Source organism: Lissotriton vulgaris, chromosome 4_1 (genome assembly GCF_964263255.1).
Source record: "Lissotriton vulgaris chromosome 4_1, aLisVul1.2, whole genome shotgun sequence".
NCBI classification, from domain to species: Eukaryota; Metazoa; Chordata; class Amphibia; order Caudata; family Salamandridae; genus Lissotriton; species Lissotriton vulgaris.
The window spans coordinates 763,174,722-763,192,716 of NC_141691.1; the positions used below are offsets into that span (position 1 = coordinate 763,174,722).

The following is a 17,995-nucleotide window of genomic DNA, read 5'->3' on the forward strand; positions in this document are numbered from 1 at the left end:
TATAATACTCGCAACCCCATGCCGCGGCCAAAGCCTCACGCTCGATTATAGAGTAATTCCTCTCGGCTGTAGTGAGTGTCCTTGAGGCAAAGGCTACAGTTTTAAGACCAGAATCGTGTACTTGAGCCAGAACCGCACCAACACCTACAGCACTTGCATCCACTGTCAGAACTGACTTACGGTTGGTGTCGAACGGTGTTAAAATGCCCGCCTCACAAATTTCCACCTTGATTCTTTTGAAGCACTCATCCTGTTCCACACCCCACACAAACTTACATCCACTCCTCAACAGCACCTTGATCTTTTCGGTTTTCTCTGCAAAATCCCTTACAAACTTAGCGTAGTACTCGATGAGGCCGAGGAAAGACCTCAACTGATCTTTATCGCACGGAGATGGTGCATTTCTAATGGAGTCTAATAAGTCTCTCTTGGGTTTTACTCCGTCAACAGACAATGTATACCCAAGATATTCAACCTCCTCCACTGCAAATTTACATTTCTCTTTCTTGAGAGTCAATCCTGCCTGTTCCATCCTTTCCAAAACAGTCTTCAAGATCACATTGTGTTCTTCAACAGTCGCCCCAAATATCAGGACATCGTCCTGAAAATACACAACATTGTTCACGCCTTTTAGTACAACACCCATCATCCTTTGAAATACCCCAGCTGCAGAGGCGAGTCCAAAAGGCATTCGTGTGAATTGGTATATTCCTTCGGTTGTTATGAACGCTGTGAGTGCTTTTGAGTCTTGGTGTAGTTTTATTTGATGATAGGCGCTGCGAAGGTCCAACTTGGAAAAATACTTCCCACCTTTTAGTGATAGAACCAACTCATTGATGTTCGGTAAGGGAAAGTGGTCTACTACAATGTTTTGGTTCAGGGTGCGGAGGTCCACACAAAAACGAAATTTTCCATCGGATTTGGTCGTAATAACTACGGGGGAAATCCAAGGTGACGTTTCGATCTGCTCTATCACACCTTGATCTAGCATTTCTCCCAACATCTTCTTCACTTCCTCACGTGCGATGAATGGAACCTTTCTGACTTTGTGTTGCATGGGTGTGGCATCGTCCCGCAAAACAATTTTATGCACATAACCCCTTAACTCTCCTATATGCTCATCAAACAAACCATTCATCCCTTCAACTATCGAATCCGTGGTTATGCTATCTACCACCATCACTTGTTGTGCTGCTCTAGGATTTATTATTATCCCGAGGTCATACTGTTGCCCCCATCCTAAAATTGCAGGACCAGATTTGGCTACATACACCTTCCCTTGAGCTGAACGATCCTTGAATGTTATTACACACACCATAAACCCAATCACATCTATGCTTTCACCCTGAAAACCACAGGCATTAATGTCACTAGCAGATAACTGCACATCCTTCCAATTTGCTAGGAACATATCCTTGGGAATAATGGTCCACAAGGATCCAGGGTCAACCATCAGCTGAACCTCGATTTTATCAATAAGGAACAGGGCTTTTGGTCTGAATCTCCTCCCAGGCTCACCCTCATTCACACCATCCCCACCTAAACACAATATTTTGTTCGCACCTTCAACACTAATGAAGTCTCTTACTTCATCCTTGTTTTCAACAACGGCTACTTTATCGACGTTTGTACCTCTACACATCTTCGCAAAATGTCCTTTCCGCCCACATTTCCTACACATCTGGTCAATTGCAAAACATCTCCTAAAGTCCGAATTGTGAAAAGTACTCCCACACCTACTGCACATTCTTCCTTGGAATCTATTCCTGTCATTGCCTGGAAACGCATTGTTAAATTTTTTCTGAGTACTTCCTCCCAGGTCTACACTTCTCTTATTCACAACAGCAACTTCATCATGATCAACACACGAAACATCATTGCCTTGAACATTTCCTTTTGTGTTATCTTTCTTTTCCATCTCTTTCATGCATGCATTCGATTCCTCAACTACCTTTGCTATGTCAATGGCCATTTGTAGGGTTGGGTTTTTTGCCGCCCACAGTTTTTCTTGCATCTTTTTGTTTCGGCACTGTACTATCAGCTGGTCTCTTATCATTTCATCTCTTATTTCACCAAAACTACATTTTATCGACAACTCACGTAACCTAGCCACAAACTGATCTACAGACTCTTCATTCCTTTGGGGCTGAGTGTAAAATTTGTGCCTCGCCATAACAATATTTACTTCTTTTGCATATTGTTTTTTCATCCGAGCTTTGGCTTCTGTGTATACATTGGTTATCGCCCTACCATCTTGGTTGACTGTCACAGGAAGGTATTTAAAGGAATGCTGGCCCTCCTTGCCCAAAGCACTTAACAAGAGAGCTTTCTTCCTTATTGCACTGAAATCTTTCCCATCAAGCGCCTCGATGTAATTCTCGAAAATGTCTATCCATTCATCCCATTCAATGGGTGGATCTCCTGTGGCTTGTAAGAACAATGGAGGTGCAATAATATTTAGATTCTCCATTTTTTTTAAAAGAAGCTATGTACTGTTAATAAAATGGAGCGCTCTATCCCTTCTGACACCCCTGTGGTGGTCAGAATCCGATATTTTGGTCATGACCATTCCTTTTTAAGGAATAAAACCCCTAAGAACTCTAACACCACGGACTCTGTCTTTTTCTTCCGATCTGCGTTATTATTGATTAAGTACTTACTTGCATAGAAATTAAGAGAGTAAATTAAATATTTACATCATTTTGGCGCCCGAATAGGGACCCCTCCCCCACCTCACGCGCCGGTTGGCGCATTGCAAGCTCTGTCCCCTGCCATCAGTTAGATGGACCATACGCGTACCGGCAGGATTTCCTGCATCTCCCTCTGACCCACGGAGGTGACGAAGACTGCGATCAGTGCCCAGACGAGGCGGTGAGGAGTGCGGAGGATCCCGACCAGAGCCTAGCCGAAAGAAACAAGGTCCGAGGTGTCAAGAGGCCCACCAGGTTTCCGAAGTTTCCCGAAGTTTTCCGAAGTATCGAGTCGAGTCCAGTCGAGTTTTCCGAGGCCTTCTGTTCCGTGCTTCCCGGTGAGTACCATTGCTGGGACGTATCTAGACGGGTTTGGGTACACAAGTCCGGTCTGCACTGTTTTTAGGCAGTGTATCTGTACTGTTTAGCAGTATATCTAGTCTGAATTTCTGCACTGTTACAGCAGTGTATCTGTACTGTTTAGCAGTACATCTGGTATAGGGGGTAGTCATCTATGTCTTAAAATGTCTTTTCATGTAATTAATGTTGTGGTGTGAATGTGACCGTTTTTTTGTGCATTATTGTGTTTTCTTGTATAACTAGTTATATTCAGAATTAAGTATCAAGGATCGAGTATTCAGTATTAAGTAAGCAAAATGCAGTTTTTCAACAAATTAAAGCAGATAGGAACTAGGAAAGGGATACTAGAGGAAGAAATTCCTATCCCCCCTAGGGACACTCCAGGTAACTTTATGTACCATAAACATGGCATAGACGCCATATTGTATCTAGACTTATGGACTGACTATACTAAACACCTAGACGAAAGACACCGATGGCCAGCTAATGGAACATGGGATGCCGAGTGCATCATGAAGGTCGAGGAGGCATTATGGAAAAAGAAAGCCAGACAATCTCAGAAAGACGCCATAGAATTTTGGCGTAAGGAATCACATAAACGTGCTGAAAGAGCACTCCGTAGAGAAGACAGACTTAAAGAATCAGAGAAAGCACAGGAAAATGAACTAGTTACCGAGGGGATCCGAGTAAAAAGTGAACAGATAGACCGCGCACGACATAATCTTGTGAATAGTATGTATCTTGTGGCCGAGGGTACACCTGAGGCCCTATCAGAAATACCGAAAAACCTACCGTCACCATTAGTTCCAACTAAAGTAATGCATAAGACTACTAAAGACATATTCCTAAATTCATATTTAGAGGATGTAGCACCAGCTTACACCAATCTGCCCGTTCGTGCCCTGCCTACTGACAGGGACGGGGGTGGCACTCCGCCCCCAGGTCATGTTCCGCCGGTACCGCGACAGACCTCCCCCGTTCCGCCAGCCCCGCCACTTCCTGCACTCAAAACAGACCTACCGAAACCACGTCTACCAGATCCTACTAAACGACAAATTCAAATACAGACTCCACGCAGAGATGATGCCCAAGCCTCCGCTTCAGGAGGTGCGACCGCGGGTCTTCAGACCCCGCCCTTAACGCACAGATTATCCCTAGGGGACATGCGGAGTCCCACTATGTACAAATCACCCCGTCTTGATATACTCAAAGGACAACTTACAGTTTGCAGATATGATCCAGTACCCGGAAAAGAGGATAGAATGATGATGGCATCATTGCGGTTACGAGCCGCTACTGATTTTCTGTTAATGTTTCCAGGTATGAAAGAACACCTAGACAGAATCTACCGGTTTATACAGACTGGAAAAGATCCCAAAAGCATTAAAGATGCCTTGGAGCATCAGAAGGTTGACACTCAAGCATATATATTACGTTTTTTCATAAATTGTCTAATAAGAGAACGAGACAGGCCTGAGACAGATCAGGATGAAATAGAGGCACTCCACAAGTGGGGTCAAAATATATCGGAAGGTAAACATGATAGACAAAATTGCATAGCTAGTATGTACAAGAAAATAAGAAAGACAGTAATAGAGATACACGAGAAAGAGAAAGACAAAGCTTCCTCCGAGGAGGAAGAAGAATCTGAAGAACCAGAAAAGGCTGCAGATACTATAGCATATGTAGGTAAGGGAAATTACCTTAGGAAAGGCATCCATCCAGAAGGCAAGAGAGTTTTCTTCTCTGCCTTGACAAATCCGAATTCTGCTGAGCATCAGTTCCAGGAAACTGATAAGAGGCTTCGAGATCGAGTTGGGTACCACGTACTCAACTCTATGGATGAACAAGAACTAGCCCGATCAGCTGTATCATGGGCCGAAAATGCGGACATATATAATGATGACACAGTAGCGCAGACATTTCTGAACCTCTCCCCAGACGAGCAGAAATTAGCAGGTGTATACATGATTCAGCACCTTCTCATCAAATACAGAAAACACTATTCTGATCCAGGTCCCTTACACGAAACACTAGAAGCATTACTTATGGATAGATGGAGAGGCTTAAGTACCAAGTTAATACAAATAATTCTAGAACAACGTCGTAGATATGACACATTCATCAGTTCCGAATATGTTCCCGCCCCGCCTCCAGAAAGGAAGATGTACCACATGCAATGTGGGGGTGGCATTGAAAGTCAGAACCCCTTACGAGAAGTACACCCAGTTATGGGTACAGATAATATCTTGAAACGTGTATATGTACACACGCCATTGACCAAGCTAGAACTGTTAGAAATGAAGAAACTAGTCCCGTGTCATGATAAAGACCCTGCAGGTTTTCACAGAGAGCTTAAAGACATGTTACTAATGGGGAATTACACGTATGATGATATCATGAAAATGTTGAAAGTATTATTGCCCACGGGTATCTTCGAGAAATTGAAAGAAAAAGAATGGGAGGTGGGGGACACAAAGATTGCATGGGCAGAAATAGAAGAGGAAGAAAGGAAACGGGTCCCAGGGGTAGGCCTTGGGGACAAAACTAAAGCATTACCAGGTTTGATAGTACAGGTTCTGCCCAGATTATTGACGACTAGAAAGGAAGATTGGGACGCCATCTCGTCCTGTAAACAGAAACATGATGAAGATACTAGTGACTTCTATTCAAGATTTGAGAAATGTTTTATTATTAATAGTGGCCTCAAACCAAGTAGCGAATCATATCCGCATCTTTTTGTATCAAAATTAGTCGAGAACTCCCTACCATTAGTTAAAAATAGAGTGTACAAAGTTGAAAGTACTTGGCAGGCAAATACGCCATCCCAGATGTTACAAATGTTACAATATCACCAGAACAGAATTAGAGAAGAACAAGATCAGGAACAGAAACGTATGAAAGACACGAAGATGAAAATGTTAGTAGCACAGACGGTCCCAGCCGACGGTCAGAGAAAAGGTGGGGCCCAGACAAATTACCCTACAGCTCCCGTTAAAGGGACATGTAATTACTGCAAGCAGCCAGGTCACTACGTACATGAATGCCCGGTCCTAAAGCATAATATAGCGACAGGTAAAACAAAAGAAAGACCGCATCCGCCTAGACAAGACCATAACCAGCATCAGCCTCCACAGAATACACAGAATACGCAGCCTATGCATGCTTCTTCACCTCCAGCACAGACAGTAGCGGTACCACAGCCACAGCCCATTGCCGCGTCTCAGCAAGTTTCACAGCAGATGTACCAGTATGCCCAGTCCGCATATCCAGATTATCCCCGATATACATGAAACAGCCTAGAGAGGGAGGGTGGCTTGCCTCTTATTGAGATTCCTGTAGATCAAGAAGGTCCTTATGTACACAGTCACGTATTGGGAAAAGACAGAAAGTTTTTAATCGACACAGGGGCAAGTCGCACCACAATCAGCCATGATGAAGTCCCAGGGGCACCCCTCTCAGGCTCACAGAATGTTTCCCTGGGTTTTTCAGGACAGCCTATCGTAAATGAGGTATCAGAACCAGTCCCCCTGGCTGTGGGCCCATTATCACGTGTTACAGACTTGTTACTTACAAAATCATGTCCGGAAAATCTGTTAGGAATTAAAACATTGAAGGCTCTAGGAGCTATAATATGCTGTTCCCCGGAGGGAGTTAGACTCTTTCTGCGGGATTTCAAGGGTCATTATGTTTTGCGAGAATTCGATGTCAGATTGAAAAATGTACCAGATTACTTGTGGGCAAAAGGCCCAACTGATGTAGGTTGCATGCATATCACTCCATACCGCGTTACACTCAAGGCAGGTGTTGTATTACCACGAATCAGACAATACAAGTTACCACCCGATGCTGTAGTGGCTTTACTGAAAATAATTGAAGAGCTCATTGCCCAAGGAGTGGTCGTAGAGACCGACTCCAATGTCTGTAATTCACCCATCATTCCGATTCTTAAACGTACTGATCCCAATGCACCGCCAGTATATCGGCTAGTGATTGATCTTCGAGAACTGAATAAATGCATTATACCACAGTTCCCTGTGGTCCCCGATATCTCATCCCTATTGACTGCTATTGATTCAGAAGCAACGTTCTTTACTGTAATTGACCTCAAGAACGCCTTCTTCAGCGTGCCTATTGATCCAGAGAGCCAATATCTCTTCGGATTCAGTTTAAATGGACGCAGCTTCAAATTTTCACGCGCACCTCAAGGATTCACAGAAAGCCCCAGCATCTATAGTCAAGCACTGAAAAGGCAACTAGATTGCATTCAAATGCCAGTTAACACCGCTTTACTGCAATACGTCGATGATCTGCTGATCACCGCACGAAGTGAGCCCGAATGTGAACAAGCATCACTGATAGTTTTACATTTTCTGGCCGACAAGGGACACAAGGTGTCCCCCTCAAAGTTACAATTCTGTGTTCAGCAAGTTGTGTACTTGGGTCACTTGCTGTCCAAAGTGGGGAGACAGCTCACTCCCGATCGCATTCAGTTAATTGTAAATATGCCACAACCCCAGACACAGAAGGAAGTGCGGGCCTTCATAGGCCTCACCTCGTACTGCAGACAATGGATTCCACAATATGCATTTCTAGCTAAACCACTCATCCAGTTAACGACACAGGAGGCAGCGACTTCGACTGCCCTCCCTTGGACTCAGGAACACACACAAGCTTTTGAAGAATTAAAGAAAGCCTTATGCCAAGCACCAGTTTTAGCAACACCATGTTACAGCAAACCGTTTACACTTTTTGTTACAGAACGTGATGGTACAGCGTTGTCTGTCCTCACTCAAGATCAAGCAGGTTCACATAAGCCTTGCGCTTATTTTTCAAGTACATTGGATTCAGTAGCTCAGGCACTCCCTGCATGCTTAAAGTCAGTAGCAGCAACAGCATTAGCAATCAGACAAAGTGATTCAATTGTTTTAGGTCATCAGTTAACAGTTCAAGTACCACACTCTGTAGAGGTTTTGTTAAACAGAACCCAGACTCAGCACTTGACCATAGCACGACTGACAGGTTATGAATTAACGCTGTTCCAGCCACACATAGAAATCAGACGCTGCAGCATCCTGAACCCCGCAACACTGTTGCCTACAATTATGATAGACCCGACCCAGCATGATTGTATAGAAATCATTAATGCAGTAACAAAGCCACGACGAGACTTAACAGATGTCCCACTGACAAATCCAGACCTGACACTTTATGTGGACGGTTCATGCATGAGAACAAGTACAGGAGAATTAGTGGCCGCGTATGCCGTGACCACTGAAACTGAAGTTAAAGAAACACATCGTATTGACACACTGTCTGCTCAAGCGGCGGAGCTCATTGCTCTGACCCGAGCTTGTATTCTAGCCAAAAACAGAAATGTTAACATATACACAGATTCCCGTTATGCATTCGGAGTTGTACACGACTTCGGAGTCCTCTGGCAAGAACGAGGTTTCCTGACCTCTCATGGGGCCAAGATTCAACACGGTCCCCTCATTCAAGCACTGTTAGAAGCAATACATTTGCCCTCGGGCATATCAGTCATGAAGTGTAAAGCACATACTAAAGCCACAGATTCCGTTTCCCAGGGTAACGACCTGGCAGACCAAACAGCAAAACATACAGCACTAACTCACACCCAGATTACTGATGTGACAAAGACAATAGTACCGACAAAGTGTATGGCCGTCAAGGATCCCGCCCTAGATGTAATTGACATTCAGGCACATGCTACCCCAGATGAAATAAAGAAATGGATTGAACTAGGAGGGATCCAGACAGATCAAGGTTGGATGACGAAGGGAAAATCTACATGGTTTCTCCCTGACTCTATGGTTCAAGTCATGATTAACACAGCACATAGCCCAGCACATCTAGGAGAGAAAGCGATGTTAGATAGTTTACAAAATCTCTGGAGCAATAAACACTTACGAGCAGCCGCGAAACAGAAAGTGCGTACGTGCATGATCTGTTGTCAGTTCAATCCAGGAAAAAGCGTCCCTGTAGAGCAAGGTGGATTTCATCCTCCCGATCACCCTTTTGAAGTCCTCCAGATGGATTATATCCAGATGGACCGATGTCGAGGATTCAAATATGTCCTCGTAGTTGTTTGTGCACTTTCCCGTTGGACAGAAGCTTACCCAGTATCAGATTACACCGCCCCAACCACTGCCAAGCAGCTGGTTCGTGAATTCTTCCCACGGTACGGTTTGCCCCGTGTCGTGTATTCAGATAACGGACAGCCATTCTCATCCGAGTTGATGAAACAGGTTTCCCTTCTGTTAGGTTACCAGTGGAAATTCCATTGTGTCCGACATCCTGAAGCCGCAGGCCTTGTAGAAAGGCATAACCAGACACTAAAAATCCGCCTTGCAAAGATATGTCAGGAGAAAGGGGTCGACTGGATAGTCGCCCTGCCCGTGGCACTATTCTACATGAGGATGGTCGCCCACTCGAGATCAGGGCTATCCCCGTACGAAGTGGTTTTTGGCAGACCACCGAATATGTGGGGGACGCCCATTCCGAAAAAAATCACTGATGTTGATTGTAATATGTTGACAGATTACCTTGCCTCCTTGATGTCTGCACTCCAATCATGTCGTTCACAGGTTGCCGCAGCCTTTCCTGACAACACTGATGTAAAGCCACATGAGGTCCGTCCGGGGGACATAGTTCTCGTCCGGAATTTCGACCGGAAAAGCCCGTTGGAGCCCCGCTGGAAAGCACCGAAGATCGTCCTTCTCACCACGAGGACCGCCGTGAAGATTGAGGGGAGAAAGGGGTGGGTCCACACGAGTCATATTAAGCTTTGCAATGAACTAAAAAACGAACTGAAACAGGACTCTGACTCGTCCACCCCCACCAAAGACTGTATCAAAACTAGTGACTTTAAAGTATCCGAACGGGAGAAAACTCCCCAAGAGGAATACCGTATGAAACTCCGATCTAGCAAGTCAGACAGTTTAATTGTTTAAGTCCTCCCCTAGGTGAATCGGTTAAATAGTTTCTGACATGTATCCCCTAGATCGAGATAGAGAGAGAGAGAGAGACAAGTTAAAAAAGGTGCATATTGTAAATCACTCCGTAGTCACTGTATAGTGACCCTATTAATCATGTTTATTCTAAGTATTTTAGTTATTGTTGCCAGCTTTCTGCTATCTATCTACTGGCCTATTTTCAAGCGTGAACAATCTGTTTACAATGTCTCTGCTGAACACACTTTTAGTGAATTACCTGCACACGAACTCTCCTACAGACTTGCGCTGCGCAACAACACATTCATTAGTATGTTACACCACTCCCATCAGACGAACAATGCTACAGACTGCTGGATATGTGGCCGACTCCCTCCCTACCAGAATTACAAGGGAGCTCTGCCCCTCTTTCCGTACCCGTTCACTCACAATGGCTCCTGTGGTGCATGGTTTAAAATAATTAATTCCTTAGATCCTGATATTGCTGTTTTCGATGGGGGCTGGGTTTGGGGAAACCTGAACTTAGTCCTGCTCGACGTCTGTTACCCTGATAAAGAGGGACTCCCCACTCGAAGAGGAACTGATCTTGAAAATGAAGTATATGGATTAGGTAACTACACAATTAGTCTCATGATCCTTACTGTAGAATCCGAAGCTGCACCAGTTCTGCCCCATATGCTAGTATTACCAGTCACAGGTGAATTATGTGTCCGAAAGAAAGGTTCAGTACACTTAGGTCATAGTAAATGCACTACTGTGGTCGAATTCAGTGACCATGGTAAATCGTCCTTCAAAGCTATCAGTCACTCCTATTTTGTTTGCGGTCATACCGCATACATACGTTTGCCTCCAGATTGGGATGGTACCTGTTAAATTGCATTCCTTCTGCCACCTGTTTTCCTAGCTCCCCCAGATTACCATAGAAATACAAATCTAGTACAGAATAGACCCAAAAGAGATATCCCACTTGTCGACTACACGGAAACGGCATGGGAACAGTACACTGATTTCAATAAAGGATTCTTTTTCTTTTTAGGACCTGTCCAAAACAGTAAATTAATACGTAGATTAACTAGAACACTTGAAGTCGTAGTACATGAAACTGCCTCCGCTTTAGGTAACTTAACAGAGGAGCAATCTGCTATGCGGGTTGTTGTCCTTCAAAATCTTCTTGTTATTGACGTCATCTTGGCAGATAGAGGTGGAGCCTGTAAGGTCATCGGGTCAAGTTGCTGCGTTTTCATCCCACAAAATGCGCCATCTGTCTATCAAGCTATTACCCATCTGCATAAAATTGCAAATCAGATACATCAGAATCCAGGCACCTGGACTTGGTCCGGTTGGTTCTGGACCACGTTAACTGCTTGGGGATGGAAGATCCTATCCTTCCTAGGTTTTGGCCTTGTCATAGTATTCAGCTGCTGCCTGTGCCTACAGTGTGGGCCGGCGATATGTGGACTGTGTGCCACATCGTGCATTGAACATTCCAGTTTTCTCTCAAACCGTCAAAGAAAGAAAGATGAGCAAATGATGTTGCAAGAACAAACTGATCAAATTATGATGATTAATATATCATGAAGGGTCCGTAGGGAACAAGGAGGGAATGAGGAAATATAAATTTTATGGTCAAGATGTGTTCCCTAGCGCGTACCCCACCGTCTCCATGTACGAGGTTAAAGTGCATGTAACTTCCCTCCTGTACCAGCTATGAAGACGCAAATACATTTGCGTCCAACGTTAACATGTCTTTTTTTCAGACCCACCATGAATGGGTTGAATGGTCCGTTCCTAAGTATGCTATGCCAACGTCTTTTTATAGTGTACTTCTACGTTTTTCAGCTCTAGCTGAGTAGGCCCTGAATTTCTGCCACCGAGCCTCTTTTCTGGCTTCTGACTCCGAGGGCCTCTGCCCAGGCTGCCTCTGTACTCGTGAACACTGACTTACTTTCAGCGCGGCCCCTCGCGCTCAGCTCAGCCTGCTGCCTGCCAAGATTGACTATAGCCTTCGAGTTATCTGTTCCGCTCCTCGGAAATACATTCCTGCCTACTAGCTTCAGTAAACATTCCCCAGCTGCAGAGCCAAAGGGCCTGGCCGGCCTGTCTCAGTACAAAATAATTCATAGCTCCTGTTGCCATGCTCCCATGGAAGGCCCGTGCCCCCACGCTTCTCATACAGACACTCAGGCGCTTATACACGCACTCACAGCAAGTATAGAATAGCTTCTGCCCTAGAGACCTTTCCGCCCAGATAGCTCAGTTCCTAAACATCAGATATCAGATATGATAGAAGCACAAGTTGATCTGACATGGCAGACTGCTGTCTCTTTCCGTCAGTGTAAATGTCAAGTCCCCTGCACCCCTCCAATCACACGTCATGCAGCTGCGCGCGCATCCAAGTTTCCGATTTCTGCTGACATTGCCACATTTCTGCTTAGTGCCACCCACTCGTGACACTTATCAGTGACGTTTCTAGCACACACCACTAGTTCACGCCTCTTGATTACGTACTAGCACCACGTGTATACTGTTATCTTGTCTTCTCTCAGCTGTTACGCCTCCTGCACTGTTGCTTATGGCATGAATTAAGTATATAAGCTATGTACTGTTAATAAAATGGAGCGCTCTATCCCTTCTGACACCCCTGTGGTGGTCAGAATCCGATATTTTGGTCATGACCATTCCTTTTTAAGGAATAAAACCCCTAAGAACTCTAACACCACGGACTCTGTCTTTTTCTTCCGATCTGCGTTATTATTGATTAAGTACTTACTTGCATAGAAATTAAGAGAGTAAATTAAATATTTACATCACCGCAAAACAATTTTATGCACATAACCCCTTAACTCTCCTATATGCTCATCAAACAAACCATTCATCCCTTCAACTATCGAATCCGTGGTTATGCTATCTACCACCATCACTTGTTGTGCTGCTCTAGGATTTATTATTATCCCGAGGTCATACTGTTGCCCCCATCCTAAAATTGCAGGACCAGATTTGGCTACATACACCTTCCCTTGAGCTGAACGATCCTTGAATGTTATTACACACACCATAAACCCAATCACATCTATGCTTTCACCCTGAAAACCACAGGCATTAATGTCACTAGCAGATAACTGCACATCCTTCCAATTTGCTAGGAACATATCCTTGGGAATAATGGTCCACAAGGATCCAGGGTCAACCATCAGCTGAACCTCGATTTTATCAATAAGGAACAGGGCTTTTGGTCTGAATCTCCTCCCAGGCTCACCCTCATTCACACCATCCCCACCTAAACACAATATTTTGTTCGCACCTTCAACACTAATGAAGTCTCTTACTTCATCCTTGTTTTCAACAACGGCTACTTTATCGACGTTTGTACCTCTACACATCTTCGCAAAATGTCCTTTCCGCCCACATTTCCTACACATCTGGTCAATTGCAAAACATCTCCTAAAGTCCGAATTGTGAAAAGTACTCCCACACCTACTGCACATTCTTCCTTGGAATCTATTCCTGTCATTGCCTGGAAACGCATTGTTAAATTTTTTCTGAGTACTTCCTCCCAGGTCTACACTTCTCTTATTCACAACAGCAACTTCATCATGATCAACACACGAAACATCATTGCCTTGAACATTTCCTTTTGTGTTATCTTTCTTTTCCATCTCTTTCATGCATGCATTCGATTCCTCAACTACCTTTGCTATGTCAATGGCCATTTGTAGGGTTGGGTTTTTTGCCGCCCACAGTTTTTCTTGCATCTTTTTGTTTCGGCACTGTACTATCAGCTGGTCTCTTATCATTTCATCTCTTATTTCACCAAAACTACATTTTATCGACAACTCACGTAACCTAGCCACAAACTGATCTACAGACTCTTCATTCCTTTGGGGCTGAGTGTAAAATTTGTGCCTCGCCATAACAATATTTACTTCTTTTGCATATTGTTTTTTCATCCGAGCTTTGGCTTCTGTGTATACATTGGTTATCGCCCTACCATCTTGGTTGACTGCCACAGGAAGGTATTTAAAGGAATGCTGGCCCTCCTTGCCCAAAGCACTTAACAAGAGAGCTTTCTTCCTTATTGCACTGAAATCTTTCCCATCAAGCGCCTCGATGTAATTCTCGAAAATGTCTATCCATTCATCCCATTCAATGGGTGGATCTCCTGTGGCTTGTAAGAACAATGGAGGTGCAATAATATTTAGATTCTCAATTTTTTTTAAAAGAAGCACAGTATTTTAAAAATAAAGAGATAGTCAAATTGGAATGAAATGTCACCTTTTAGCATGTGCTATATGTGTGCTTCTCTACCCTTTCTCTATTTGTCCACTGTAAGGAATAATATTTGTGGTAGCCTTCACTGTGCACTGCCTAAAGTCTTGTAAAAACAAATTGATTACAAAAAAAAAATATGTTCGAGTGGTAAATGAAGCTCTCACCCTTTATTTTCTCTCGCTGGCACTCGTTACGGTTTGAAACGGCTTTTTTCTAACCACTCGGTAGATTGTTTTAAGTGTCAATCTCCACTTACAATGTGAGCGATGTCCGTTGCTAGGATACCCGATAATCCAAAATGGACGCCGGTACGTTGCGTTGCGTGGTCACGTCACTGCTGGCACGTTGGTTGCTCGAATCGCGTCACTGCCGGCACGTCACCTCCTCCGTTGGGTGCTTCCTTGTTGACGCGGCTCAGTTAAGGACAAACAATGGCTGGAGAATCGAACGGTGAGTCACTCGTGCTTCTCCGCTCGAGAAGTGTGCTCGTGTGTCTGTTCGAGGAGATTGTTTAAAAGATGCAACTCGTATATTTGTGCAGGAGTTGTCGGTTTAGACGAGGTTGAAAAAGTCAAATATTAGGCATGAATACTGCACGAGTCACTCCGTTTTCGCCCCAGAAGTAGCGCTTATATTCTCCTCAAATCTCAAACGTGCACAGGGGTTTTCTCTCTTTTTTTTTTAAAACAGCTCTCATAAAGTCAAATATTAGGCATGAATACTGCACAAGTCATTCTGTTTTCACCCCAGAAGTAGCGCTCATATTCTCCTCAAATCTCAAACGTGCACAGGAGTTTCTCCCTCTTTTTTAAATACAGCTCTTTCAAACGTAGCGTTGGGTAGGGTTCCTTTTGGCTGGGTGCAGCTTTTTTATGATTAAAACTCGCCAAAGTCACAACCAGACACACGGCATAGATTTGTAAATATTCTCTCAAACTCACCAGTTGCTCTGAAGACTTTGCAGATTTCAGTTCAGAACGTAAACTATTGCAGGCTTCAATTCCAAACGTTTTTTTTTTTTAGGCAAAATATCTTTCTTATTTGTTTCTAGACTTGCGTGGCAGTATATTTCCCTTGTTTGTTTCAAGAATTGCGTGGTTCTTCAGAATATAAGAGCTTTTTTTTCTTTTTCTTCAAAAATCCGCGTGGTTCTTTTCACCAGTGGAGTTCTTCTCCCTCTATGGTTGTTTAGCTCCTTCTGCTCATCGTCGCCATGTGTTGTAAATGAAGCTAGTAGACAGATGTAAAGCTTAATACTTGTTTATTAAGCACCATAGAGAATAGCTGGTGTTCCCATCAGAAAGCAAGGAGCTAACTGACAGGACAGAACATAGGAGAAGATGACATCAGGGAAAATGGAATGCAGGACTTAAAGAGATACAGAGAAACATAAGTGCAAAGAATACAACATAATTCACCAGGCATTTTCCTTCGAACCCACTGGGGTTTTTAACAGTATGGAGTACGGACTTTGGCAACCCACTGGGGGAATACTGTAGGTGTTGAACTGCTAGGACCAGAAGGCACTTTGCTACGCAGGCTAAGTGAGATTGCAACGACACGCCCAGGAGGGCGGAGTTAATTATAATAAAGCAGGTGTTTCAACTCCATGCAGCCATTGTCCTTATTTTCTGGAGGCTCGTGATCAAGGGCGAGGTCCCGAAACCGGTTGAGCCGCATTTTTCGAGGGAACGCAACCTGTTGTGCTCGCAGGGGTCCTCGCAGCACATAGAAGCCATACTCTGGGCGGCCTCCTCACCAAGGGCAACCTGATGTGAATATATATATATATATATATATATATATTTTTTTTTTTGTTTGTTTTCTTCGGGGGGGATTTTCAAAAACCTTTATTGAGGTATTGAGGATGAGACAACAAAATTACTGTGTAGCACCATAACGAAATAATGTGCACTGCGATACAATTAAAAGATCAGAAATTACCACATGCATATACAGCTAATAAGAAAAGAAAAACAATATCAATGAAAGATCGGGGAGACACCAAAGCCAATGGGGAGAAAAATGACTTGTACAGCACCATGTATGAGAAAAAAAGTGGGGGGACACGTAGAGTCGGAGGAAGATGGGGAGCAGGGGGGAGGAGACTCATTGACCTTCACCAGCAGCCGCCGCGGGCGGAGTGCCTGCGGGGAGCGCGGGAGAGGTCGCCGGGTGCTGGGAAGTGTGACTCGGGAGATAAGTGGTCCCCAAATATCAAATGGACTGGATCTGGCAGGCATAAGGTCCCAGAATTCGGACAGGAGGGTCTGACAACGGGAAGCATCTTCTATCCAAAGGGCCACATTCAGCACGGGCCGGCTGCCCTAGCACATGGAAACCCTGAGGCGCGCAAGAACTAACAACATAGCAATCAGTTTGCGGGAGGCATTTGGACAGAATTTGATGAAGCCTAAAAGGCAGAGCAGAGGGTCAGGTTGGAAGGGAGCGGAGGTAATCTCAGAAACGACAGCACATACCTCACGCCAGTAAGCGGAGACCTTAGGGAATAGCCAGGCGAGGTGGGAGAAGTCAGCCGCGGGCACGGAGCAGCGCAAGCATCTGTCACTGGGAATGAGTCCCATCTTGTGTAATTGTACAGGGGTCCGATAGAGCCTGTGTAGATACTTGGTCCTCCTCCCACACCACGCGCACCCCTGTCAGTAGAGATGGAAGAAGCCGCCAGTGTGGAAGCATACATTTTAGTGACCAATTTCTTTGGGGAGGAGGATGTGTAAAGGACATTTAGAGTAGCCATCGAGGGGGAAGGCTGGGGGAAAGAGGAGTGAAGCTTCTTACAGACCGCCCGGAGCGCATAGTGAAGCAAAGTGTCCAGGGGGCCAGAGCCAGCAGCAGGTTTGTAGAATGTGTTCTCAGGGTAGAGATCAGACACGGTGGAGAGCCCTAGACGAGAGGCGTGTTTCGCCATCCCCGAAGATTGAAGAGGAGGAAAAGCTGGGTGGTGAGCAATTGGCATTGCAGCCGCAGAGAGCATGTCCAAACCTGAAAATTTCCGGAGCCCCTCCCAAGCCCAGCGCAGGGTCTCGACCGTATAGACTTCAGCACGCGGAAGCCTCGCCGGAGCAAACAAAGCGGTGGTGAGCGGCCACAGGGCGGGCAGGTCAGTCTCGACTGGAACGGAGTGGGGTGAAGCCAGAATTGGAGAAAGCTGGCCTGGACATCTGTGAATGTACCGAGCTCAGCCAAGATTTTATAAACACAGCTGCCACCCTAATAGTTAGCTCACCTTTTAGTAGACCATCCTTCTGAGTTCACGACCACAGAGGTGAAAAATACCAACCCCTATTGTTTACAATGCTGACATGTCTGTTGTTGGAGTCAGAGATAGGAACTGTACTGAAGATTAGCAGCACTGAGAATTACTGTATCCTCCAAGAGCAGGCCACCACTCAGAGCACGATTACAGCATACATGTTCAATAAAGTGTGACATTTTCGATGCACCGCTTACCTTGTTAATTCTGAAAGGCATTTCCTGAGTATGATCTTTCTTGAACTGGTCTGCCCAGTTTCCTTTGAAGTAGATTGCATTCACCAGGACTAATCTGGTAAGTGAATCAATCGTTCCCTCGACTAAAAGGTTCTGGATTTTGCCTAATAGAAGGAAAGAAGACAACTGTGATAAGAAACATAAATTTACCAGAAGACCTGCTTACAGATGTTTTTCACCTTTTGACATCTG

The 17,995-nt window shown here is 44.7% G+C and overlaps 1 protein-coding gene across 6 annotated transcripts in view; it reads right to left on the reverse strand.

Moving 5' to 3' along the window:
• Window positions 1-17,995, reverse strand: part of LOC147722554 (serpin B6-like) — a 252,653-nt gene that overhangs the window by 99,402 nt on the left and 135,256 nt on the right. For all 6 annotated transcript variants that reach the window (XM_086965083.1, XM_086965082.1, XM_086965081.1 and 3 more), the window contains one exon: window positions 17,765-17,907. In XM_086965083.1, coding sequence (XP_086821209.1) covers window positions 17,765-17,907 — 143 coding nt within the window. The remainder of the gene's footprint in view (window positions 1-17,764; window positions 17,908-17,995) is intronic.